This window comes from Ahaetulla prasina, chromosome 1, assembly GCF_028640845.1.
Source record: "Ahaetulla prasina isolate Xishuangbanna chromosome 1, ASM2864084v1, whole genome shotgun sequence".
Lineage (NCBI taxonomy): Eukaryota > Metazoa > Chordata > Lepidosauria > Squamata > Colubridae > Ahaetulla > Ahaetulla prasina.
In genome coordinates, this window is record NC_080539.1 from 164,194,674 (window position 1) to 164,221,093 (window position 26,420).

The 26,420-nt window shown below is 36.6% G+C and overlaps 1 protein-coding gene across 3 annotated transcripts in view; it reads left to right on the forward strand.

The window, feature by feature from the left end:
• Positions 1 to 26,420, forward strand: part of FKBP1B (FKBP prolyl isomerase 1B) — a 42,684-nt gene that overhangs the window by 1,110 nt on the left and 15,154 nt on the right. For 2 of the 3 annotated variants that reach the window (XM_058179749.1, XM_058179759.1), the window contains exon 2: positions 3,337 to 3,384. In XM_058179749.1, the coding sequence (XP_058035732.1) occupies positions 3,337 to 3,384 (48 nt within the window). Of the gene's footprint in view, positions 1 to 3,336; positions 3,385 to 21,636; positions 21,783 to 26,420 lie in introns of those variants that run through there. The other variant, XM_058179770.1, reaches the window with a different exon arrangement.

Genomic DNA, 26,420 nt, shown 5'->3' on the forward strand with positions numbered 1-26,420 from the left:
GAGAGAATGGAAAACCTAGAGGCTTTCAAAGCAAAATCTGTGAGGAATACTGCCAAGAGAAAAGAAGGAGTAGCAACAATGCTGTCAAGCAAGGAAAACTTGAGACTTCCTGGTTTAGAAAACGGAGGCTGGTGTCTTTGCAGAATGGCATAAAGAAGGAAAAATATCTAGAGGACTCTATGGGGTCAGTCATTTGCAGTTTTTGGCAAGAGCAGTAACACCCAGCAATTAGGGTTTATTTAAATGGCATTTACTGACAGCTGCATAAATCCAAGCATGGTGAAGTAATTTAGGAACAAGAACAAATTATAGTGACTATCATCATTTAGCAGACAGAGGAGATCTGTTTCTTGGTGCCAACCTGGAGAATACTTTTATTCTTAGAGCAGCCAAGATTACAACTGCAGCACTTAGCAGCACAGTTTTGGGAGAATTGGGAGAAGTGGTCAATAATTAGCAGGAGATTATTAATTATTATTAATGGATATTAAAGAGTGGTGATTCAAACCCATGTTGGTTCACAAAATTCTTGCTATTAAGGAGCATTTCTGATAGCATCTTTTCCAATCAATCCATTTAATTAAAAAGTATAAACTTGTGGTGACCTGCAGCTCACTTCATCAGATGCATAACAAAATAAGAGAATTGGAAGGGACCTTGGAGGTTTTGTAGTCCAACCCCCTGCTCAGGTAGGAAACCCTATACCATTTCAGACAAATGGTTGTCCAATCTCTTCTTTTCAACTTCCAGTGTTGGAGCATTCACAACTTCTGAAGGCAAGTCATTCCACTGATTAATTATTCTTATTGTCAGGAAATTTCTCCTTAGTTCTAGATTGCTTCTCTCCTTAATTAGTTTCCATCCATTGCTTCTTGTCCTGCCTTCAGGACAAGCTTGACCCCCTCTTTTTGGGGCAACCCCTGAGATATTGGACCATTGCTATTATGTCACCCCTAGTCCTTCTTTTCATTAAACTAGACATACCCAATTCCAGTGGTCTTGTGGTATCTTTGCAGAATTTACATGTGAAATTTTTGTTTAGCATATCTCATGACACAAAAATGACTCCTGTGAGCACCTAAAATAGTCATAGTATGCTTGTCCTTAGCTATAAAGTTTTTGCAAAGCTTTCAGTCTTTAATATTTAGATGAAATGATGGCTAGATTTGGAGGAATAATGCATCCATAAGACTCTTCAGTTTCTATTAGTCATGATGAATATTTAGTACTTCCTGATTCAAAGAAGGAATATATCTGATGGTTAGTTGCTGCGAAAATTAAAAAAGGGAGCTACTGTTTTTCAACTAAGATTATTAGTTTTTCAGAGGCATTAAGTTTGCTACTGTGGGAAATAGGCCATGAATGTGAATTGAGATTTTTTTGTCACTCTGGTCAGATAAAATCAAGAACCTTTCTTTAATAATTGCTGAGGTGTGTAGAAAGGATCTTAGAATAAGACATATATGGCTGGTTGATCTGTCAAAAATGTTGGTCTGTGATAAACTATATTGCAAACCTTTCATCAAACTGCTCATCTGGAAACATTAGTTGTGAATGTATATCATTTAGTAAAAAGACTGTTGATTTCTGTATACAAGCTATTTTATTATTTTGGTTCATTGCACATTCAGCGAGATGTTGACTGGATTTGTTATTTTTATCCATCTATTGAGTCTTTCCTGAAGACCTGGGATAGGGAGATGTGGATGTGTTAAAAGTATCATTTTATTTATTTGTATCCTGCCTTTATTATTTTTACAAATAATTCAAGGTGGTGAAACATATCCACCACACTGTCCTCCTCCTACGTTTCCTACAATGACAGCCCTGTGAGGTACGCTGAGCTGAGAAAGAGTGAATGGCCCAAAGTCACCCAGCTGGCTCTCCTGGCTAAGGTGGAATTGAGCTCATGGTCTTCTGCTTTCTAGCCTAGTGCCAACCACTAGACCAGGGATATCAAACTGGCGGCCTGTGGGCCAGGGGTGAAATTCGACCTGTTTGGGCAAACCAGTAGGGCCGATTTGAAACAGTTCACTGAACCGGTAAAAACCACCTCTGATTGGCCCCGCCCATGTCCGCCCAGTCGCCACTCACCCCTTCTGGCCGCTCACTCGCCCCTTCTGGACACCCAACCCATTCAATGTTAAATGTTGCAGTAGAGAGAATCCGAACTTTTCTCCCTCCATTCACAGCAGAGCTGTTGCAGCCTGTCCCTTTAAGGTATTTTGACCACCAGGAGGGAGGAGACCAGGGGTGGACCGTAAAGGGAGCAGCAGCTCTGCTGTGAATGGAGGGAAAATGTTCGGCTTCTCTCTGTCACAACGTTCACCATGAGCCCTTCTGGTGCTTATACATACATTTTTTCCCACAGGGTTCTGTGGGCGTGGCCTGGTGGGGTCATGTGACCGAGGGAGCATGGCTGTGAGTGACATCGAGTTGGCCACACCTACTCAATCACAAGAGCCCACCACCAAGCCATGCCCACAGTAGGGAAAAAATTTGAATGTCTCCACTGCCATGGGCCGGATGTGTCATGTGCAGGCCACGCCCACCCCAGCTCTGCAAAGGGGAAAAACATCCTGATACATCACATGACAACACCGCGAGTTTGACACCTGTACACTAGACCAAACTGCTTTATATCTGAAATCATGCTTCAAAAGCCCTTGAACTTTTAATAAAAGGTACAAGTAATAATCATTTATTCCTTCTATTCCTTTTCAGTAGTCACTTTGGTTTTTTGGTAATATTAATTATTAACATTTTGTTTCTGAAGATCAGGCTGAATTTCTGCATAGTGTGGACTTTCTTTTAAACTTAGTTTCCCAGAAACCCAGTCTACGTGACTATAACCTCTGGTTAAACCTTACATTTTTTTTCTTTTTCAAAGTACAGCAAGAAGAGACTACTGGATATTGCCATAGCATATTCTCAGTTTGTTGGGCTTAAGAAAACCTTGTAGCGGTTAACACAGTGTAGATGCCTCCTGGGATGCATTTTACTAGAGACCATAAAAGATATAACAACAGGTTTATATGGAAGGTTTTACCCAAGGGGATAAAATTTTGAAAACCTGAGGAATGCCAGCATGAAGGGAATAATATCGAGACATTACATAATGTGTGTAATTTTGTAGTGTGTGACTTTCCATTACATGTATAGACTGGGTTTTACTATTAGTGTTAAAAACTAAACTGAATTATTATTCTGCTGTATATTTTTCTTATATAGTTTTATGTATTGGTTTATCCTGTTTTATCTTTTTTTAAAAGAGTATACTTTTACCAAAGAGATATTTAATAACTTCTTTTAAAGAATGTTTTATATTTTTAATAGGAAGGACTTTCCCAAAGAAAGGCCAAACATGTGTAGTCCATTACACAGGTAAGATCCATTATGAATAAAGTGATTTGTTTATTTTTATTGCTGCTTACTTTAATTTCTTATAGTCTTCCTCTCCCACCCACCACCCGCACTTATACTTATGAATCAGTGCCATCCTAATCCATTCAGTACCTATTTTTGGATTAACATAAATTCTATTAATTTATGTACACTTGATAATTGATATTCATTTTAGCTATATGCTCACCTACCCATTCCACTTTGTAAAGAGTGGCCTTGATGGATATAGAGGTTGAGACTGTAAACCGGAAAATAGCAATTTAGTATAATTTGAACAGCAGAAATAGTTCTATTGCTAGTGTGCTACTTGTCCCATCCTTGAGTTTAATGCCCTTCTCCAGTCATTGATGGCAGGATAATAGTGTTCCAGGTAGTGTCTTTGAGGTATGAAGAGGTAGATCTCCTCTTCATTCCAGAATGAATTATTGAAGCTTTAAAAAACTATCAAGCAAGGAGAATTAGAATCCAAGGATTTCTTTACCTTTACAGATGTGACAACCGATTTAAGAAGTTATAGCGCAAAAGAATTCCTTCCAATATAGTCAGTATTATTCCAGTAAAGACTCCATCAAAATCTCAGAGCAGATTGTTTCAAATATTTACTCCCAATATTTGAGGCAGGTGTTTCCAAAATGATGAAATGTTCTAGCTCTAAATTCTAGAAGAAAATTTGAGCGACTTGAGAGAAGAGTGACTTAGTTCATAATATGGCTGCTCAGAATCTGTTTATCCTCTTCTGATAAGAATTGCCATATGTAGTATTTATTTATGTAGCAAAGCTAGGTGTAGAACTGGGAATGAGTATGTGGGAGTAGACTGTTATATCAGTTCTTGCAAACAGTGATCATATCAGAAGTAAATTGCATCTGGTACCTAGCTGCTGTAATTTTGGTGTAAATACAATGACTTTGAAACCGTGGTAGAATTGAATCTAAAAATGATGGCTATTAAACTTGAATTAGAAATATCAATAAGTCCATACTTCATGAATCTCACTGGCTGAATTTTGTCCAGTTACTCTCCTTTGAAGGGTTGCTTTAGTAATAAAATTAGGAAAAACAGTTGTGGATATGATAGAAATAAAATCAATGTGAGGAAACGTAGAATATCAACACAATAAGTAAAAATTGGTGCATAATTAGAGTGAACAATCCTCCAAGTCTCATAGTAATTTAATTGCCAAGTATTTGTGCACTCTGGAAGTAAATATACTTTTCATATATGTAGTTTGGCTTTTCTATGATTCCTTCTACACTTTTTTTTCCTCATGTTTGAATTTTTCCACTGTGCACTGAAGCTCATGAATCCATTTGACTCAAGACATAGGAAGCTTGAGGACTGTAGTAAGTATGTTTTTTGATACCAGAAGGAAACCAGGTGCCCAATAAAGGAATGTAATCTAATAAGAAGATATAAGTATCCTCCTAGCTAGATGGAAGACATCTATTACAGTGTAACGCAAATTGCACTGGAAGTAACTTTATTGAAAATTGCATCACCACACACATTGTAATTGTGCCCTAGGAAAGATAAACCAGCCAAAACTGGATTAGCTACAAACCACCACTGCAATTTTATTGTTTTTGCAAAGCTTCATCTTTTAAAACTGTTGCAACCTGGGGTGGGATGTTTATTTATATGGCAAAGGTTCATAATTCATTTTTTGCTACATCATTACCGTGCCTCAAAAGATGGAGATTTTTCTTTTCTCAGAAAATTGTAATGGCATCTTATTATTTATAAAATGCACTGCCAAGAGTTGTGGGGGTATTTAGTGATTCATAATAGCAGAAAAAACTGTATGTTTTGTGTAAAACATGTCTTCTGAGACTCTGCAGAAATAGTTGTTTTGAAAAAGTCCCAGATGTAGTCAACAAAATTCCCATTTTGCTTGTTTAGTGTTCCGTTTTTCAGAATGAGAGAAACTTAAGAGGGCTACAGTATTGTGAATTGAATTACTAATAATTTATATTGGTAATCATACTATGTAAATAATTTAGGTGGTAGTTCTTGTTTTCATATTTCCCTTTTCTTCATAACTGGAATGATAAATTATTAGTGTTTGTTGCTTTAATTTAAAATGAAATGGGCCAAAATTTTAGTAGCATCTGCAGTTTATGGGATACTTGCGCTACAGAAGCAAACTAAGCAGAAGTATGTACAGGTAGCCTAGAATTACAATCATAAGTCATTGTAGTTTTAAATCAAGGCGCCATGTGACTGAATTAGAAGTTACAACTTCTAACTAATGACATCATTAAACAAATGCAGCAATCGTTATGTGAATCCATTTTCCCCAATGGGCATTTTATGCTGGAAACTAGAAGTAAATGCTCTAAAACAGTATAGAACATTACAAATATGGTTATGTGCTGGGGGATGCTGCAAATAGCTGTAAAAGCGAGCAAGTTCTGTTAGTAAGTCAAGGAATACAAGTAACTGACTATAATATAAACAGTGATTTGATTTCCATATCTCTGTTTTTAACAGTGCTATAAACACAGCCATTGTCATTTATTCACTTGTGATTTATGGCTAGCATTTTATGAGAATTTACCGAGTTGTTGTATACTTAAGTTTACTAGGGGGTGGCAATTTGTGAAATTAATGTAAACCACGGATGTCAAACTCGCGGCATCACATGTGATGTTTTGTGACATTTGTCCCCCTTCGTGGAGCTGGGGTGGGCCTGGCCTGTGCGTGACGCATCCGGCCCGCAGGTCGCCATTTTGACACCCCTGATGTAAGCTTTCCTCCAAAAGACAAGTTTTGTCCAAGGAAACTATGGACAAAATATATGGATGATGTAGTGTAGTGGCCACAACTTTGCCAAATTTTAATCCCATAGGAATTGTGGGTTTTTGATGCATTCTATAATTTAGCCCATATGAGGTATCCTGGTTCAGAAATTGTTTCTGTGTGATGCACCGCTTCACCCAATTAAAGGTTACAAATAGACGGACAACCAGTTTTAGTAATACAGAGATTATGGATTATAGGGAGTACATAATACACAGATACTATTTCTAACAGCATCGCTATTCTTATAACTTTAGGCCTGCTTAGAACCTATGCAATAGACCTGCAGGAATGAGATTATGCTGTGACCTCTATGCCCACCATCATGTTCCTGCTGCTCAACTACAACATCTTCCAAAAATTAGAAAACAAAGCAGGTTAAATTAATATTCTCTTTGTTTTGGCTTCCCATACCATTTAAAGCATAATCTAAGTTCTACACTCTGCAGTGGAGAAGACACAAGGAAAGTTTATTTCCTTTGGCAGATATTAGTCCTTCAGCCTATGAAGTGTAAAAATGTGGGATAACAATACAACAACAACAAAAAAGGCAAGGCCAGTCAGTGTGATCCACTCCTCTAATTAGAGCTGAATTCCTAAACACCTCAGTTGCTCTGACTTGCCATCATGAAAATCTGCAGTGTTTAAGATGTAAGAACTGCTTCTGCATGAAACTAGCTGAAAATTCTCTTAAGAAGAACTCTTTATGCACATCAAATAATAGAATATATCAATTTAAATGAACAATGGGGGGATCTGAGGCTCTGAAACTTGATACTTGCATCTGAACCAATTTTTATTTATTTATTTATTTTATTTATTTTTCAAATTTTTATCCACCCTTCTCCGAGGACTCAGGGCGGTGTACAGCAGGAATAAAACATAAATACCAAAAAAGTTAAAATACAATATTAGTTAAAAATCTGATTCAATACGCTAAGTAAATTAAAATAGACATGTAAAATTCTAAAAATTCTAAAAACCCCACTAAAAAAACCCTCAATAAAATCGTTAGGCCAGCCCTGCTTGATGAAAAAAGAAAGTTTTGAGCTCGCGTTTAAAGGTCCGAAGATCAGGGAGAAGACGTAGCCCCACGGGTAGTTCATTCCACAGGGCCGGAGCCCCCACAGAGAACGCTCTTCCCCTGGGGGCCGCCAGCCGACATTGTTTGGCAGACGGCACCCTAAGGAGGCCCTCCCTGTGAGAGCGCACTGGACAATGGGAGGCTGTTGGTGGCGGCAGGCGGTCCCGTAAGTATCCCGGTCCCATACCATGGAGCGCTTTAAAGGTGATGACCAGAACCTTGAATCGCACCCGGAAGACCACCGGTAACCAATGCAGCCTGCGCAGGAGAGGTGGTACATGGGAGCTACGCAACACTCCCTCTATCCCCCGCGTGGCCGCATTCTGCACCAGCTGGAGCCTCCTGGTGCTCTTCAAGGGGAGCCCCATGTAGAGAGCATTGCAGTAATCCAGGCGGGAAGTAACGAGGGCATGAGTGACTGTGCACAGAGAGTCCCGATCAAGGAAGGGGCGCAACTGGCGAATCAGGCAGACCTGATAAAAAGCTCCCCTGGCGACGGCCGTCAGATGATCTTCTAGGGACAGCCGTGCATCCAGGAGAACGCCTAAGTTGCGCACCAATCACCAAAAAAGAAATGTCTTTGGCCCAGATAAGGTTGCTTCCAAATGGAGGATTTTTAACACTGCACCTTAGGACATTGTAGAACTATCTCATTCTTGTGGAGATACATAGCCGCACTTAACCAACCTGAAACAATCTCACAGGTTAAGATGGATTGGCGTTAGCTAATACTTGGGGGAACATTTGAGAAGAGCACATTGGCAGACCACTTCTGTATTGTTGCCAAGAGAACTGTATGAATGAATCAAGCTTGGCTCTAAGGAAACTTTATTTACATTTCCTTAATTTGGTTTTCCAAGGAAAGGACAAAATAGAAAATAGGGGATTGAAAATGGAAGACATCATGAACTGAAAAATTCCCACTCCACCCGCCCCATGGGTGGAAAGCACCAAACTGAGGGAAGGCTTATAAATATTTTGGCTTTTTCTTACTAACTGTGGTTGTTTAACCGTGTCCAAGTTCTATTTTTTGCCTGGATCCTATGTCAGACACTGTAAATGAAAGAGACTTGAGCGATGCATCCCAATGATGTTACAGTATGAAGGCTGGGATGCTTGAAAGGGTATACTGTGGATTAAATAGCTACTTTGCTTTTCATGCCAGTGTTCTTACACCTTTAATCACGCTACAAGAGACAGCAGTTCAATCCTGCTGATTCTTAATCAAAGGATTGAATATCTAGGTGCTTTTCCAAATGCTTTGAACAGCAACTATAAATTCCACTCCATTCCCAACAAGAATAATAGGATCACTGTTTGTGGGAGATGCAGTCTCAAATATCAAACAATACCACCCTGTTTAGTATCATTACATCCAGATGTTTGGATGGTTTCCATCCAGATAACATTCAAGAAGCTTATAGAGATTTGTCTATTATCCCAAGCTTTGGGGCAGGGGAAAGTTTGAATGCTGCTAAAATGGGCTATATAGATACTCTTCGACTTACAACAGTTAACTTAGTGACAGTTCGAAGTTAGAACAGCATTGAAACAAGGGACTTATGACTGTTGCATGAACCTTTTGGTCATGTGATTTACATTCAGGTGCGTGACAACCGGTTTATGTTTATGACTGTTGCAGTGCCCTGGGGTCAGCTGATCATCTTTTGCAACATTCTGCAAGCAAAGTCAATGGGGGGGGGCAGATTCACTTAACAACCATGTCACTAACTCAACAGCTGCAGTGATTCACTTGACAAACATGGCAAAAAAGGTCGTAAAATGGGGCAAAACTGTGCCATTCAGTAACCAGAGATCTCTGGGCAGTTGGCCAGGTAAAACTTATGACCACAAATTGCATACATATAATAAATATTGGCATATTATAAAGTTGGAAACAAGTTAAAACAGCTTTAGAATAATACCTTGGATTTCAGTATGTTTACTGCAAAAAGGGAAGAGTGTTAAGCTAAGAGATGGTGGTTTGTCTAAAGCTATATAATATGTTCAGCATGACAAACATCTTCACTTCGTTCCTAAGGAGGACCATACTCCATGCCAGGCATGTCCAGCCCACAGGCCACATGCAGCCCTGAACAGCTAATAATGCAGCCCCACAAGATTGTAAACTTTTAACATTATTAGGCGATTTATATGCGTTAACTGCAGGTAGTCTTTGACTTACAACAGTTCATTTGGTGACCATTCGACGTAACAATGGTACTTGTAAAAGTGACTTATTACCATTTTTCACACTTATGACCATTGTAGCATCGCCATGGTCATGTGATTTACATTTGGATGCTTGACAACTGACTCACATTTATGACGGTTGCAATGTCCCAGGGTCATGTGATCCCCGTTTGTGACCTTCTGACAAGCAAAGTCAATGGGGGAACCAGATTCACTTAACCGTCGTGCTACTGATTTAACAACTGCAGCGGTTCACCTAACAAACATGGCAAGAAAAGTCATAAAATGGGGCAACCCTCGTTTAACAAATTTCTCACTTAAGCAACAAAAATGTTAGGCTCAGTTGTGATTGTAAGTCGAAGACTACCTGTATTTCGGTAGTATGTTATTTTGAGGTTGGTCCTGATTTCTTTTTGTCTTTTTAACGAAAAAGAAAGTTTTAATTATAAGCTGGCTACAATAATTGGTAGTCATGTGACTATGTACCACTCATCTTTGCGTTGATGACAACTTACATCTTTGGACTGTGGTCTCGCCATGCAGCTGTTTATAGAGTAAACACCACTTCTGAAAGAGAGACTAGCACTGTAGCTGTATTGCTGGCACCTGTCCCTTCACATGTTTATTTCCTCTCCATGAGATCAGACAATGTGTGAAAATACAGTCTAGTGTGAAAAGTATCTATGAGTGATTGGAAATAAGTCATAAAGGTGATAATATGTGAATAATTGCTGGTGCGATTAAGGACCTCTTGATGCATCAGTTTGGTCTCTCAGTTGCTCTCAGGTGAACAGCTGCTAGTACTGTGTCAAGTAGAAAAAGAAAAACAAGAATTAATTCAATCTTTTTTCTGTCTCAAATTCATTTTTACGAACAGAGGTTAGTTTTTTTAAGGGACAGACTTTTCTGACTTGTGAATATGGGATATGGACATGGCTAATAATGGAAACCTTTTAGCTTCTAGCCCAATTTTTCTGTGAAATTCATATTTATAAAAGTATGGCAGTAAAAATGTAAAGAAAATTCTCAGCCTAGGCTTCATTTTTTTTTAGTTGTCCAGCTCTGTCAGTTGGGGGAGGGGAGGATGTTGCCTCTGCTAGAAAAAATGCTTGCCTGCCCCATAACAGAAGCCCTGAAGATGACATTGATAATCTTTGAATACGATTCTGGCTTGGACCCAATCATTTTGCCTTTATGCAGCATGCCCAGATCTTTTCCCCATCACAACTGACAATTGGCAGGTATCACAATTAATGCTTTTAAAACGTTTCTGTATAAGATACTAGCAAGACAGCGGCTCCCTTTAGTGCTGCTGCTTGTTGAAACGCAACATCGATGCGCATTTTGTACCTTGATGTTTTAAGCTTTAAGATCAGTCTTATAAAAAGTGTATGTACAACATTGAGAATGTTGCTGTAAATTTATTTGTCGTCGGGGGAGGAATTGGGCAGAATGGCATGTGCGAAAGAGATCTTGGGCTGAGAAGAGCAGTCTGCATCTGGGATTGAGTCACAGTGTTTCTCTGTGTCAGGGCATCCTGTGCAAACATTCTCCACAGGTCAAGGTAACCCAACACAGGTCACTAGTTCCTCTGATTGTATTCTTGGGTTTATATTAAACACTTGACTGACTTCCCACCTTCAGCCTCACTCTATCTCTAAATATTTTCGATGCTGGTATCCATTGTTGACAGAGAACACCAGCTGAGAGTTCTCTTAAACCTTTCCTTAATGTGTGGCTCTGTGCCAATGGAAACTAGACTCTTTTGCTTAGACTGGGGAATGCAAGGGTGAGCAAAATTAAGATAAGCAGTAACGTCCTGAATACAGTTTTCCACCAAATGCTTCCTGCTTGGGGAACAAGTGTTGTACTCCTATATTTTAAACACAGAGAGATTTATATGGCTGCTTCCACCAGTACCCAGCAGGATCCAATTGGCAAAAAATAATAATAATGATTGTCTGCAGCTCAGGGAGGGTGTGATAGAGTGTAACATAGCGGGACTTTTGGTGGTGATGAGGAAGTGTGTTCACCCACCCAGAAAGAGGAAAAGGATAAGGAGAGATAATGGAACATTTTGTGAAAGGGAGAGCAGAGGGTATATGCAGGGACATTCTACTTATTTTTACATTGTGGCCTGGCTGACAGACATTTGCAAAAGCAACCACAATAGTTACTCCCCCTTCCAAATATTCCCCCTGTAAAAAAAAATATATTGGGGATGCTACTGTACACAATGCAAATTTTCCAGTGGGCTTGAAGGTTTTAACTTAGTTGTGTTTTCTTCTTATTAAGGGAAGAATACCCTATACCAGAGGTGGGTTTCAGCAGGTTCTGGCCAGTTCTGGAGAACCGGTAACATAAATTTTGAGTAGTTTGGAGAAATGGGAAATACCATCTCTGACTGGCCCCACCCCCATCTATTCTCTGCCTCCCGAGTCCCAGCTGATCGGGAGGAAATGGGGATTTTGCAGTAACTTTCCCCTGGAGTGGGGAAGGAATGGAGATTTTACAGTATCCTTCCCCTGCCACGCCCACCAGGCCATGCCAAACCCACCAAGCCATGCCCACAAAACAGGTAGTAAAATTTTTTTGAATCCCACCACTGCCCTATACAGGTAGTCTTCACAAACACAATTGAGGCCAACGTTTCTGTTATTAAATGAGACATTTGTTAAGTGAGTTTTGCCCCCATTTTAACACCTTTCTTGCCACAGCTGTGAAGCGAATCACTGCAATCAATTAAGTTAGCCACATGGTTGCTAATTTAATCCGGCTTCCCCACTGACTTTGCTTGTCAGAAGGTTGCAAAAGGTGATCACATGGGAAAACAGCAACAGTCATAAATAGGAACTAGCATCTGAATTTTGATCGGGTGCTCATGGGGACGCTGCAAAGGTCGTAAGTGTGAAGCACAGTCACAAGTCACTTTTTTCATGACCGTTGTCATTTCAAATGGTCAGTAAACAAGCTGTTGGAAGTCGAGGACTGCCTGTAGTAAAGACATCAACCTCATGTAAGCTCAAAAATAAGCCATACTGATCTCAGTGAAACTTTATTTATACAAGTTTGTGAAGTGTACGTAAGTTCTATTATAGAGGCATGATAGAATGAAGCATCTGTATCTCTCTGCTTTGGGGTGTATATATATATTCTGAGAATATATAATTGCCAAGAAAGCAGGGAATAGAGAGTTGGGTATGGACTTCAGTTCAGCTTTTAATTGTTGGCTGTTTGCATGTTAAGAGGTTACTATCTCACAAGTTTGTTTTCTGAAACTCTTTCCCAGCTTTCTGTCTGGGAATGTGACTAATAACTGTTTCCTTTTCTTGCGGGTGACACTAAAAATAAAGGGTATTTTCTTTTGTTTCCTTGCAAGAACAGGTGGTTGAAAGGGAGTATGCATGCATTTGGGGGGAAAAGGGATAAAAGCAAAAGCGATAGTGCTGATTACACAGGAGAAAATCAAAAAACCAGCTGGAAAAAGGGCAGTTAGAAAAAGGTGGGAGGATTGGTTTGGGATAAATAAATAAATAAATAAATAAATAAATAAATAAATAAATAAATAAATAAATAAATAAATAAATAAATAAATAAATAAATAAATAAATAAATAAATAAATAAATAAATAAATAAATAAATAAATAAATAAATAAATAAATAAATAAATAAATAAATAAATAAATAAATAAATAAATAAATAAATAAATAAATAAATAAATAAATAAATAAATAAATAAATAAATAAATAAATAAATAAATAAATAAATAAATAAATAAATAAATAAATAAATAAATAAATAAATAAATAAATAAATAAATAAATAAATAAATAAATAAATAAATAAATAAATAAATAAATAAATAAATAAATAAATAAATAAATAAATAAATAAATAAATAAATAAATAAATAAATAAATAAATAAATAAATAAATAAATAAATAAATAAATAAATAAATAAATAAATAAATAAATAAATAAATAAATAAATAAATAAATAAATAAATAAATAAATAAATAAATAAATAAATAAATAAATAAATAAATAAATAAATAAATAAATAAATAAATAAATAAATAAATAAATAAATAAATAAATAAATAAATAAATAAATAAATAAATAAATAAATAAATAAATAAATAAATAAATAAATAAATAAATAAATAAATAAATAAATAAATAAATAAATAAATAAATAAATAAATAAATAAATAAATAAATAAATAAATAAATAAATAAATAAATAAATAAATAAATAAATAAATAAATAAATAAATAAATAAATAAATAAATAAATAAATAAATAAATAAATAAATAAATAAATAAATAAATAAATAAATAAATAAATAAATAAATAAATAAATAAATAAATAAATAAATAAATAAATAAATAAATAAATAAATAAATAAATAAATAAATAAATAAATAAATAAATAAATAAATAAATAAATAAATAAATAAATAAATAAATAAATAAATAAATAAATAAATAAATAAATAAATAAATAAATAAATAAATAAATAAATAAATAAATAAATAAATAAATAAATAAATAAATAAATAAATAAATAAATAAATAAATAAATAAATAAATAAATAAATAAATAAATAAATAAATAAATAAATAAATAAATAAATAAATAAATAAATAAATAAATAAATAAATAAATAAATAAATAAATAAATAAATAAATAAATAAATAAATAAATAAATAAATAAATAAATAAATAAATAAATAAATAAATAAATAAATAAATAAATAAATAAATAAATAAATAAATAAATAAATAAATAAATAAATAAATAAATAAATAAATAAATAAATAAATAAATAAATAAATAAATAAATAAATAAATAAATAAATAAATAAATAAATAAATAAATAAATAAATAAATAAATAAATAAATAAATAAATAAATAAATAAATAAATAAATAAATAAATAAATAAATAAATAAATAAATAAATAAATAAATAAATAAATAAATAAATAAATAAATAAATAAATAAATAAATAAATAAATAAATAAATAAATAAATAAATAAATAAATAAATAAATAAATAAATAAATAAATAAATAAATAAATAAATAAATAAATAAATAAATAAATAAATAAATAAATAAATAAATAAATAAATAAATAAATAAATAAATAAATAAATAAATAAATAAATAAATAAATAAATAAATAAATAAATAAATAAATAAATAAATAAATAAATAAATAAATAAATAAATAAATAAATAAATAAATAAATAAATAAATAAATAAATAAATAAATAAATAAATAAATAAATAAATAAATAAATAAATAAATAAATAAATAAATAAATAAATAAATAAATAAATAAATAAATAAATAAATAAATAAATAAATAAATAAATAAATAAATAAATAAATAAATAAATAAATAAATAAATAAATAAATAAATAAATAAATAAATAAATAAATAAATAAATAAATAAATAAATAAATAAATAAATAAATAAATAAATAAATAAATAAATAAATAAATAAATAAATAAATAAATAAATAAATAAATAAATAAATAAATAAATAAATAAATAAATAAATAAATAAATAAATAAATAAATAAATAAATAAATAAATAAATAAATAAATAAATAAATAAAGAGAGAAAATGTGGCTTGGATAGTCCTGACAACTATATTTCCCTTTATAAGTGGTGTGAGAACTTATCAGACTGTGTCTGTATTTTTGTGTTAAAGTTCATTAGAGAATATTCTATATTTATAAATCTACTGAGAGATGGGGTGATAATTTTTCAACACTTACTCAATAAATACAGCTCTTACACTTGCAATTCGCAATACTTACCCGTTTTCTGATACATTAAGTGACTAATTAAGTGCCATCAAGTTGTTGTTGACTCTTAGTGACCATATAAATAGATTTTCTCCTTAACCTGGTTTTCCAACATTATACCCATTGCCACTGTAACTGAATCCATCCACCTTGCTGCTGGTCATCTTCTTCTGTTCCCTTTCACCTTTCCCAGCATTAAGAGTCTACTCTGGAGAGATAGGTCTTCATGAATCAAGGCAAATATACTGTCCTAGGATAATGTTGCAAGTTCTAATCTGGGTCAGTCACCAGGATCAGAACTTTACTCTTCTGATCTTTGGGACTAGTGCTGGAGTCCATCCTTCTCTCTACAGGAATATGGAATATGGAACTTCTCTCTACTACTTAAGTTAGTGGGGCAAATTCAAGAAAACCCCCAAACCCTTCTGAATAGTAAGAGCAATTTTAGATATGCCTTCATGTGCAAAGTACGATAATTTAAGTATTATTATTTGTGACTCAGTGAGAACTCTGGATTAATTCATTTAATCATCCATGTATAACAGAGTTGTTAATGCCTGGAATGCACTACCAGACTCTGTGGTCTCATCCCAAAACCCCCAAAACTTTAACCTAAAACTGTCTACTGTTGACCTCACCCCATTCCTAAGACGTCTGTAAGGGGCGTGCATAAGAGCACCAGCGTGCCTACTGTCCCTGTCCTAATGTTCCCTTTAATTGTATTCATTTTATGTATTCAATTCATGCTTATACTTATATATATATTATCTAATATGTATTCGACAAAATAAATAAATAAAATAAATAAATTTTCAGGAGTTTTCTCCAACTCCAATAGAAGTATGCAAATTACTTCAAGACAAAATGTTCCATCTTTGGAAAAGGCCTAATAGGACATTCAGAATTTGGAACATTTCTGCATCTAAACATTTGCATATCTCTACAGGTAACATATATGCAAAAGTTCAACTGGCAACTCCCTTGTTTAAGTTAGAGAAGGTTCCCTGTGGTAAAGTCATGTTTGTAACTTGGGTTTTTCTTTTTTGGTCTCCACATTTCTTCTCTTAAATGGGCTTTGAAAATCAAATAACTTCAGAGAACGTTCCTGTTTGCCAGACTAGTTCAGACACTCTGCTAATGTCATTTGATGCCCAACAATATTAGGCTGCAGCAGAAGTATTTTTTGTACAATCTATATCAGGCAATTCTTCTGGGAGTTAAAGTCCACCAGGCTTAAAGTTGCCAAGGTTGGAGACCCCTGATCTATATAATTGCATTTTATTTGGCATCAGTCAAACCTTGGCCTCTGGTGGCTCAACAGACTAAGCAGTCTGTTATTAACACAGCTGCTTGCAATTACTGCAAGTTCAAGTCCCACCAGGCCCAAGGTTGACTCAGCCTTCCATCCTTTATAAGGTAGGTAAAATGAGGACCCAGATTGTTGGGGGCAATAAAAGTTGACTTTGTATATAATATACAAATGGATGAAGACTATTGCTTAACACAATGTAAGCTGCCCTGAGTCTTCGGAGAAGGGCGGGATATAAATTCAAATAAAAAAAAAATCAGTCATATTTTAGATACTTTTGTCATTAAAATGTAATAGTTCAGGCAAACTGGAATGGGCTTTGAAAAAGGCAAACTAGATAATAGAAGAAAAAAATCTGAAGTAGGATAGGAGAATCTTTTAAAATATCTGATAGGAAGCCATGTAGAACAGAGGTCCCCAACCCCCAGTCTATGGACTGGCACCAGTCCACAGCATGCCAACAACTGGTCCACACAAACAAATGAAGCCCCACCCTCAGGATGCAAGCAATATGCTAAACTACATCCCCTCCAGTCCATGGAAAAACCGTTCTCTATGGCAGGGATTATGCACTGGCTGAGGAATTCTGGGAGTTAAAGTCCACCAGGCTTAAAGTTGCCAAGGTTGGAGACCCCTGATCTATATAATTGCATTTTATTTGGCATCAGTCAAACCTTGGCCTCTGGTGGCTCAACAGACTAAGCAGTCTGTTATTAACACAGCTGCTTGCAATTACTGCAAGTTCAAGTCCCACCAGGCCCAAGGTTGACTCAGCCTTCCATCCTTTATAAGGTAGGTAAAATGAGGACCCAGATTGTTGGGGGCAATAAAGTTGACTTTGTATATAATATACAAATGGATGAAGACTATTGCTTAACACAATGTAAGCTGCCCTGAGTCTTCGGAGAAGGGCGGGATATAAATTCAAATAAAAAAAAAATCAGTCATATTTTAGATACTTTTGTCATTAAAATGTAATAGTTCAGGCAAACTGGAATGGGCTTTGAAAAAGGCAAACTAGATAATAGAAGAAAAAAATCTGAAGTAGGATAGGAGAATCTTTTAAAATATCTGATAGGAAGCCATGTAGAACAGAGGTCCCCAACCCCCAGTCTATGGACTGGCACCAGTCCACAGCATGCCAGCAAATGATCCACACAAACAAGTGAAGCCCTATTCTTGGGATGCAGGCAGCATGCAAAACCATGTCCCCTCCAGTCCATGGAAAAACCTTTCTCTATGGCAGGGATTATGCACTGGCTGAGGAATTCTGGGAGTTGAAGTCCACAAGTCGTAAAGTTGCCAAGGTTGGAGACCCCTGCATCTATGGAACTGGTGCCTGATGACCAAAAGTTTGGGGTCCTCTGATGTAGAATGCCAAGATCAAGTCGTTGTTGTTTCTGAAGTAGGACAAGGCATAAAATACTTAAGTTAGTGAGGCAAATTCAAGGGGAAAAAAACCCCAAAGCCTCCTGAATAGTAAGAGCAATTTGAGATTGGAACATGTGTTCAAGCAGATGCTGGTCAGTCATCTGTTAAGAATGCTTGAATTTGGAATCCAGCACTACTAAGTGGGGGATGGGAGTCTTTGTCAATCTAAATGGCCTCTTCCAATTTAGTAATGGGTAACTAATCAAAGGTTAATATGGGCTTTTATCTTATGCTTGAATTTGGCTTTCAATCTTCTCTTGCCACTGACACTTAAATTTGAGGGCAATTTTCTGTATGTGGTCTCAATATTTCCTTTAGCAATGTTTTGATGCATCCATAGGCGATCAATCCCTACATGAGCTCACTACTTGCAGCATACTTGGCTATTTCTTTATTATGAAATTTATATGGTGACCATCTCACAGTTCGAGGTGACTCTGAGCAGCAGGTATTTATTTGATAATAATTTAAGTTATCCCGAAAAGTAATAAGTGAATCTTAGGCCCATGACAGATGTTTGCAAATCAGTGGTACAATAAGCCTTTTCAATACATATAGAACAGGGGTGTCAAACTCAATTTCATTGAGGGCTGCATCAGGGTTGTGTTTGATCTTGGTGGGGGGGAGGTATGGCCAAAGTAGCGTGGCCAACTCAATGTCACTCGGCCCATCCAGTTTTGGACGGAGCTCAGGGCCCCCACATGTGCGCCCCACAAGCTCTGTTTTTGCTGGCAGAGAGCTGCAGGAGGCCCTCATGGCCAAAAACAGAGCCTCGAGTCTGAGGGCTGCATTCAGCCTTCCCAAGCTCTGTTTTTGCTGGCAGAGGTCCCGCAGGCCAATCCTTCACTGTTTCCAGGACGACCCTGCAAGCCAGTTGTAAGCACCCGTGGGCTGAATCTGGCCCACGGGCCTTAAGTTTGACACCCCTGATATGAAAGATAACATGTTGGGAAAGCCAGTTGTAGAATATGGAATAGATTAACATATCTGAAACTTCATTGGAGATAGAAAAAAATAGATAGAAAAGTCTAACATGGTTAATAAGTACATAATTTTAGTATTATGGAGAAATGGAAAAAATAATATATTTCCTGCCTATGAAAGATTAAAGGCTAATGCACAAGTTGATTAAATGCAACAGGTCATTTGGTTTTTTGCAGTATCATACAAAACATTAACTTGGGTAGTAAATCTCAAAATAATCCCTGTGGTTCACTGGACCCCATACTGGAATCTATTCGATCAATAAAGAATTGAGTAGCAGCTGCTCATTACCATAGGAATAAAAATAAAGGTTGCATTTTCACAAAGACTGCATGGCATTTCTGAAGAGTACCTGTAGAATTCAATAATAAACCAAGCATAACAGTTATATGTCATTTGCATATAATGCACTAACTGCTTTACTGTGCCATTCAGTAACCATCATCTCTGGGCACTTGACCAGGTAAAAGTTTTGACCACAAATTGCATACATATAATAAATATAGGCATATTATAAAGTTGGAAACAAGTTAAAACAGTTTTAGAATAGTATCTTGGATTTCAGTATGTTTACTGCAGAAAGGGAAGAGTGTTAAGCTAAGAGATGGTGGATTGGCTAAAGCTATATAATAAGTTCAGGACAGGGGTGGGTTCTACTTACATTTACTTCTGGTTTGCAGCGGGATCGCGTGCTTGCGCACTTCTGCGCATGCGTAGAAGCTTCCTTATGACATTGGGGTCGGTGGGCGGAGCCTACCCCCAGATTTACTACTGGTTCGCAGGAACTGGTCCGAACCGGGGGCAACCCACCACTGGTTCAGCATGACAAACATCTTCACTTCATTCCTAAGGAGGACCATACTCCATGCCAGGCGTATCCAGCCCACAGGCCACGTGCAGCCCTGAACAACTAATAATGCAGCCCCACAAGATTGTAAACTTTTAACATTATTAGGCGATTTATATGCGTTTGCTGCAGGTAGTCCCTGACTTACAACGGTTCATTTAGTGATCATTCGACGTAACAATGGTACTTGTAAAAGTGACTTATGTCCATTTTTCACATTTATGACCATTGATTGCCATGGTCATGTGATTTACATTTGGATGCTGACTCACATTTTTGACAGTTGCAGTGTCCCAAGGTCATGTGATCCCCTTTTGTGACCTTCTGACAAGCAAAGTCGATGGGGGAACCAGATTCACTTAACCGTCGCGCTACTGATTTAACAACTGCAGCGGTTCACTTAACAAACATGGCAAGAAAAGCCATAAAATGGAGTAACACTCGTTTAACACATTTTTCACTTAGCAACATAAATTTTGGGCTCAATTGTGGTTGTAAACTGAGGACTACCTGTATTTTACATAGATTTTATGCAGCCCAAGACAATTCCTTTTCACTCAGTGTAGCTCAGGCAAGCCAAAAGGTTTGGCACCCATGCTCTGTGCCATAGGCAGTGATCTATACAAGTTGGAGCAAAAATAAATGGATTAGTAAGGAATCTGCTGTTAGGTTTTATTTTGATGCAAAAGATTTAGAAGGACTATTCAGCAATCCCCTTTCCGGTTGCAGTTTTTTAGCTTTGGTCCAATCCAGGTATTTTGGTAAGCAAAGGAGATAAAATCTAATAGCAATGTTGATCAAAGTGACCAAGTTTACCTAGACTGAAAATGAGAATGTTACAGGTTATGTATCTTTCCTGGTTTTTCGTGTGACAAATGTTTTGGTGGTTGGAGTACTGCATATAATAAGTGCTCTCTCAATTTTTCCTTCTTATTTTTCTACCCGACATCACCTTTTCATTTTTTTTGGTCTTTTTTTGCTTCTCTTTTATTCATATCCACTTATACACAATCATAATAAATTAAGCTGGGGGTGGTAAAAATTTATCCTATACAGAACCACACATACCAGCCTACAAATGAAGCACAAGTAACTTTTGAATAGAAAATACACCGGATATTCCTTGGTTTGAAAAAGCTAAACGGATCTTAAAGCAGCCCACTAAATCTCAATATCAAAGTGACAGAGTCTCAGTAATATTCATTGCAGATATTGTACTCGGTCCAAGCTTGCCAGATTGCTGACTCGCATCTCTGAAATGAATGATATCCAGGCAGTCAATGCTTCTGCCACCGTCTAAGATCCTACGTGCTGCATTGGTTAAAGGAGGACATAGGAAACGGCAATTAACTTGCAAGCCTTGCAAAAAAAAAAATGCACTCAGTGACTGTGTTGGAGATGATGAGTAATTCTGAAGCCAAAGCCGTATTGGGTTTTCAAAATCGTGACAGGCTTTGTAGCAAGAGCTATTAATAGCAGCGGCAGAGTTAGACATTCCCCAAATAACAAGCTGCAAAATATTTTACAACATTTGTGAGGTCTGATCAGGATTTAGAAGGAAATGAAAATCTTGTTGGAAAATCAGTTCCCTAGATCAGTAAAATATGTATTTGAATAAAGGCAAAACTGTCCATATTGCATACCTTTACGACGTTAGATTATAGTTCAAAACAGCTGCAGCTATATTAGGGTTTGGCAGATGTTCATACTATCTGCTGTCCGTTTAATTTTTCAACTAAGCCATAAGTCCTGAGGGTGCCTGAGGCATCAGCACATCTTTGGTGCAGCAATACCACATAATGTAGTTGAATGTTCTAAATTGTGTTCTCATGATTAGAAAACCCTAATTAACTCAGATGGGCTGCAAGGCATGAAAGGAACAATACGGTAAGGTTTCCTTGATCATGGATGAGGTTCTGCTCACCTACAGGGCAATGACTAGTGTCAATTTTTGATATAAAAATGTGTTCTACATTCTATCAGTTTAGATTATTTTCTCCTAGACTAGCTCACTTTCTATACTAACCAACACAGTTGGAAAGAAAATTTGTTTAAATCATATTTTGTGGGGACCTAAAGAGCGAATGCATTCAGCTCTTCCTGCTCTCACAACTCTCTTTAAAAATGTAGGCCAACCTGCTTCTTATCGTATTTGCCAACCAGGCTGAAGTATTTTCTTCTCTCTAACATGATTATTTTCTGTTTAACTGAGAATGGCCTTGGAGAGTTGAGTTTCTTCTAGTTCTGGCATTAGTTTGGGGGGAAAAATTATGAATAGGAGAATGAAAACATAGTAGTTAGCCTATAATATTTATATTTATAATATGTCTTCCTAATGAGTTGGACTAACTTCCACAATGAAGTATTTTTTGCTATGGATGGGATTATGTTGCAATCAACATTCAGACTACAAAAATAAATAATTTATTTATTTATTTTTCACATTTCTGAACCACTCATGTCCCTCAGAGAAGGACTCTGGGCAATGTACAGAAAAATGTTAAAATATAAAAAGGTATCTATAAAAGTTAAAACGTTTTAAGAGAGGGCAAGAGATTACATATTCTTCTTAGAGAATCAGCAATTGAAGGAACATGCATACAATGCCTGTTCATGGCACTTTAAACTGTGCTTAAATATACTCCCGATTCTTTGATATGGTACATGTAAATGCTAAAGTATCAGATATAAAAATACAAGCCAGAGGCTTCAGGGGGTGAAGTCTCCTTTTCTCTGCAGTCCTTCATCTACCCCTCAATCCTTTGTGAGAGTTAGAAGATCCATTAGAATTTATCCTAGTGAGGGCTGTGGCTATGGTGAAGGACTCAGAAAAAATAAGTACCCTTCCCCTTACTTGAGGAAAAGAATTTTAACCTTGGGTAAGGCCCTATACCAGTGGTGGGTTGCTCCCGGTTCTGTCCAGTTCTTGCAAACCAGTAGTAAAAGCGGCGGGAGGCTCTGCCCAGCCACCCGGATGTCATAATGGGTGATCTACGCATACGCAGAAGTGCATGTGTGCACTCCCATTGCAAACCAGTAGTAAAGGTAAGTAGAACCCACCCCTGCCATATACGGATCTGTACTTTTACAATCAAGTTGTGAGGAGGTCATTGTGATCCATGGCATAGGACCGGGATATCTTCGGGACCGCCTTCTGTTACCACATGCCTCCCACCGGCCGGTACGCTCCCATAGAGAGGGTCTCCTCAGGGTGCCGTCAGCCAGTGTAGGCTGGCGACCCCCAGGGGGAGAGCCTTCTCTGTGGGGGCACCTATCCTCTGGAATGAGCTTCCCCCAGGACTTTGACAACTTCCTGACCTCCGGACCTTTCGCCGCGAGCTTAAAACATATCTATTCTTCCGAGCAGGACTGGCTTAATAGGGTTTTTAAACATGGTTTTTATTGGGGTTTATTTTATATTTTGTATTGTATTTTAAATTTAGGCTTTATTGAATAAGTTTTTTAAATAGTGTTTTTATTGTAATGTATTGTATTATTTTATCTGCCTGTTCACCGCCCTGAGTCCTTCGGGAGAAGGGCGGTATAAAAATTAAATTATTATTATTATTATTATTATTATTATTATTATTAATAATAATAATAATAATAATAATAATAATAATAATAATGGAGAGGGTGCGCAATTTGGGCGTTCTCCTGGATGGACGGCTGTCTTTTGAAGACCATTTGACGGCCGTCTCCAGGAGAGCCTTTCACCAGGTTCGCCTGGTTCGCCAGTTGCGCCCCTTTCTAGACCGGGATGCCTTGTGCACGGTCACTCATGCTCGTGACATCTCGGCTGGACTACTGCAATGCTCTCACATGGGGCTCCTTGAGGAGCACCGGAGACTCCAGGTAGTTCAGAATGCAGCTGCTGGTGATAGAGGGAGCCTCGTGGCTCCCACATAACACCTCTCCTGCGCAGACTGCACTGGCTACCTGTGGTTTTCCGGTGCGCTTCAAGGTTTTGGTAATGATCTTCAAAGCGCCCATGGCATAGGGCCGGGTTACTTACGGGACCGCCTGCTGCCACCGAATGCCTCCCACCGACCCGTGCGCCTCACAGAGAGGGACTCCTCAGGGTGCCGCCGGCCAGGCAGTGCCGACTGGCGACGCCCAGGAAGGGCCTTTTCTGTGGGGGCACCTATCCTCTGAAGTCTGTGTTTTCTTGTTGGGTTGCAGAACCGAACCAGACAGTTATAGAGGTGCAAATGACAGACTCAATAATTCCTCTGTAGATTTGGATCAGCAGCTCCTTGGGCAGTTTGAGCATACTGATTAACTACAGTGAAGAATTGTAGGAATATATCATTTGATTAAATAGACTAGGATGTATTCCAGAATCTGGAGGTAATAGTAATTTGAAGAGGAAGAACAGAAAATGCATGGTTGTTACTCTCTTACTGTTAGGATTCAGGCATTTTCCCACATTCCAACACTTTTCAAGGCAGGTCTGTTTTTGGTAGCAATTATTTTTCTGCAGTTCTAATTATCCTCTGAAGTCTGTGTTTTCTTGTTGGGTTGCAGAACCGAACCAGACAGTTATAGAGGTGCAAATGACAGACTCAATAATTCCTCTGTAGAATTGGATCAGCAGCTCCTTGGGCAGTTTGAGCTACTGATTAACTACAGTGAAGAATTGTAGGAATATATCATTTGATTAAATAGACTAGGATGTATTCCAGAATCTGGAGGTAATAGTAATTTGAAGAGGAAGAACAGAAAATGCATGGTTGTTACTCTCTTACTGTTAGGATTCAGGCATTTTCCCACATTCCAACACTTTTCAAGGCAGGTCTGTTTTTGGTAGCAATTATTTTTCTGCAGTTCTAATTATCCTCTGAAGTCTGTGTTTTTCTTGTTGGGTTGCAGAACCGAACCAGACAGTTATAGAGGTGCAAATGACAGACTCAATAATTCCTCTGTAGAATTGGATCAGCAGCTCCTTGGGCAGTTTGAGCTTACTGATTAACTACAGTGAAGAATTGTAGGAATATATCATTTGATTAAATAGACTAGGATGTATTCCAGAATCTGGAGGTAATAGTAATTTGAAGAGGAAGAACAGAAAATGCATGGTTGTTACTCTCTTACTGTTAGGATTCAGGCATTTTCCCACATTCCAACACTTTTCAAGGCAGGTCTGTTTTTGGTAGCAAAATCACATTTCACTATTTCCAAAAAGGCAAGGTTTTATCAGTAGGGAAGATAAACCTTCTTTTAGCAGCTTCCAGTGTGTTTAGAGCAGCAGTGTTATGCAAAGTAGCATTGTGTCCAATTCTCTGAACCGTTTTATATTTCTGTGTTTTCTTGTTGGGTTTCAGAACCGAACCAGACAGTTATAGAGGTGCAAATGACAGACTCAATAATTCCTCTGTAGAATTGGATCAGCAGCTCCTTGGGCAGTTTGAGCTTACTGATTAACTACAATGAAGAATTGTAGGAATATATCATTTGATTAAATAGACTAGGATGTATTCCAGAATCTGGAGGTAATAGTAATTTGAAGAGGAAGAACAGAAAATGCATGGTTGTTACTCTCTTACTGTTAGGATTCAGGCATTTTCCCACATTCCAACACTTTTCAAGGCAGGTCTGTTTTTGGTAGCAATTATTTTTCTGCAGTTCTAATTATCCTCTGAAGTCTGTGTTTTCTTGTTGGGTTGCAGAACCGAACCAGACAGTTATAGAGGTGCAAATGACAGACTCAATAATTCCTCTGTAGAATTGGATCAGCAGCTCCTTGGGCAGTTTGAGCTACTGATTTAACAACTGCAGCGGTTCACTTAACAAACATGGCAAGAAAAGCCATAAAATGGAGTAACACTCGTTTAACACATTTTTCACTTAGCAACATAAATTTTGGGCTCAATTGTGGTTGTAAACTGAGAACTACCTGTATTTTACATAGATTTTATGCAGCCCAAGACAATTCCTTTTCACTCAGTGTAGCTCAGGCAAGCCAAAAGGTTTGGCACCCATGCTCTGTGCCATAGGCAGTGATCTATACAAGTTGGAGCAAAAATAAATAATTTATTTATTTATTTATTTTTCACATTTCTGAACCACTCATGTCCCTCAGAGAAGGACTCTGGGCAATGTACAGAAAAATGTTAAAATATAAAAAGGTATCTATAAAAGTTAAAACGTTTTAAGAGAGGGCAAGAGATTACATATTCTTCTTAGAGAATCAGCAATTGAAGGAACATGCATACAATGCCTGTTCATGGCACTTTAAACTGTGCTTAAATATACTCCCGATTCTTTGATATGGTACATGTAAATGCTAAAGTATCAGATATAAAAATACAAGCCAGAGGCTTCAGGGGGTGAAGTCTCCTTTTCTCTGCAGTCCTTCATCTACCCCTCAATCCTTTGTGAGAGTTAGAAGATCCATTAGAATTTATCCTAGTGAGGGCTGTGGCTATGGTGAAGGACTCAGAAAAAATAAGTACCCTTCCCCTTACTTGAGGAAAAGAATTTTAACCTTGGGTAAGGCCCTATACCAGTGGTGGGTTGCTCCCG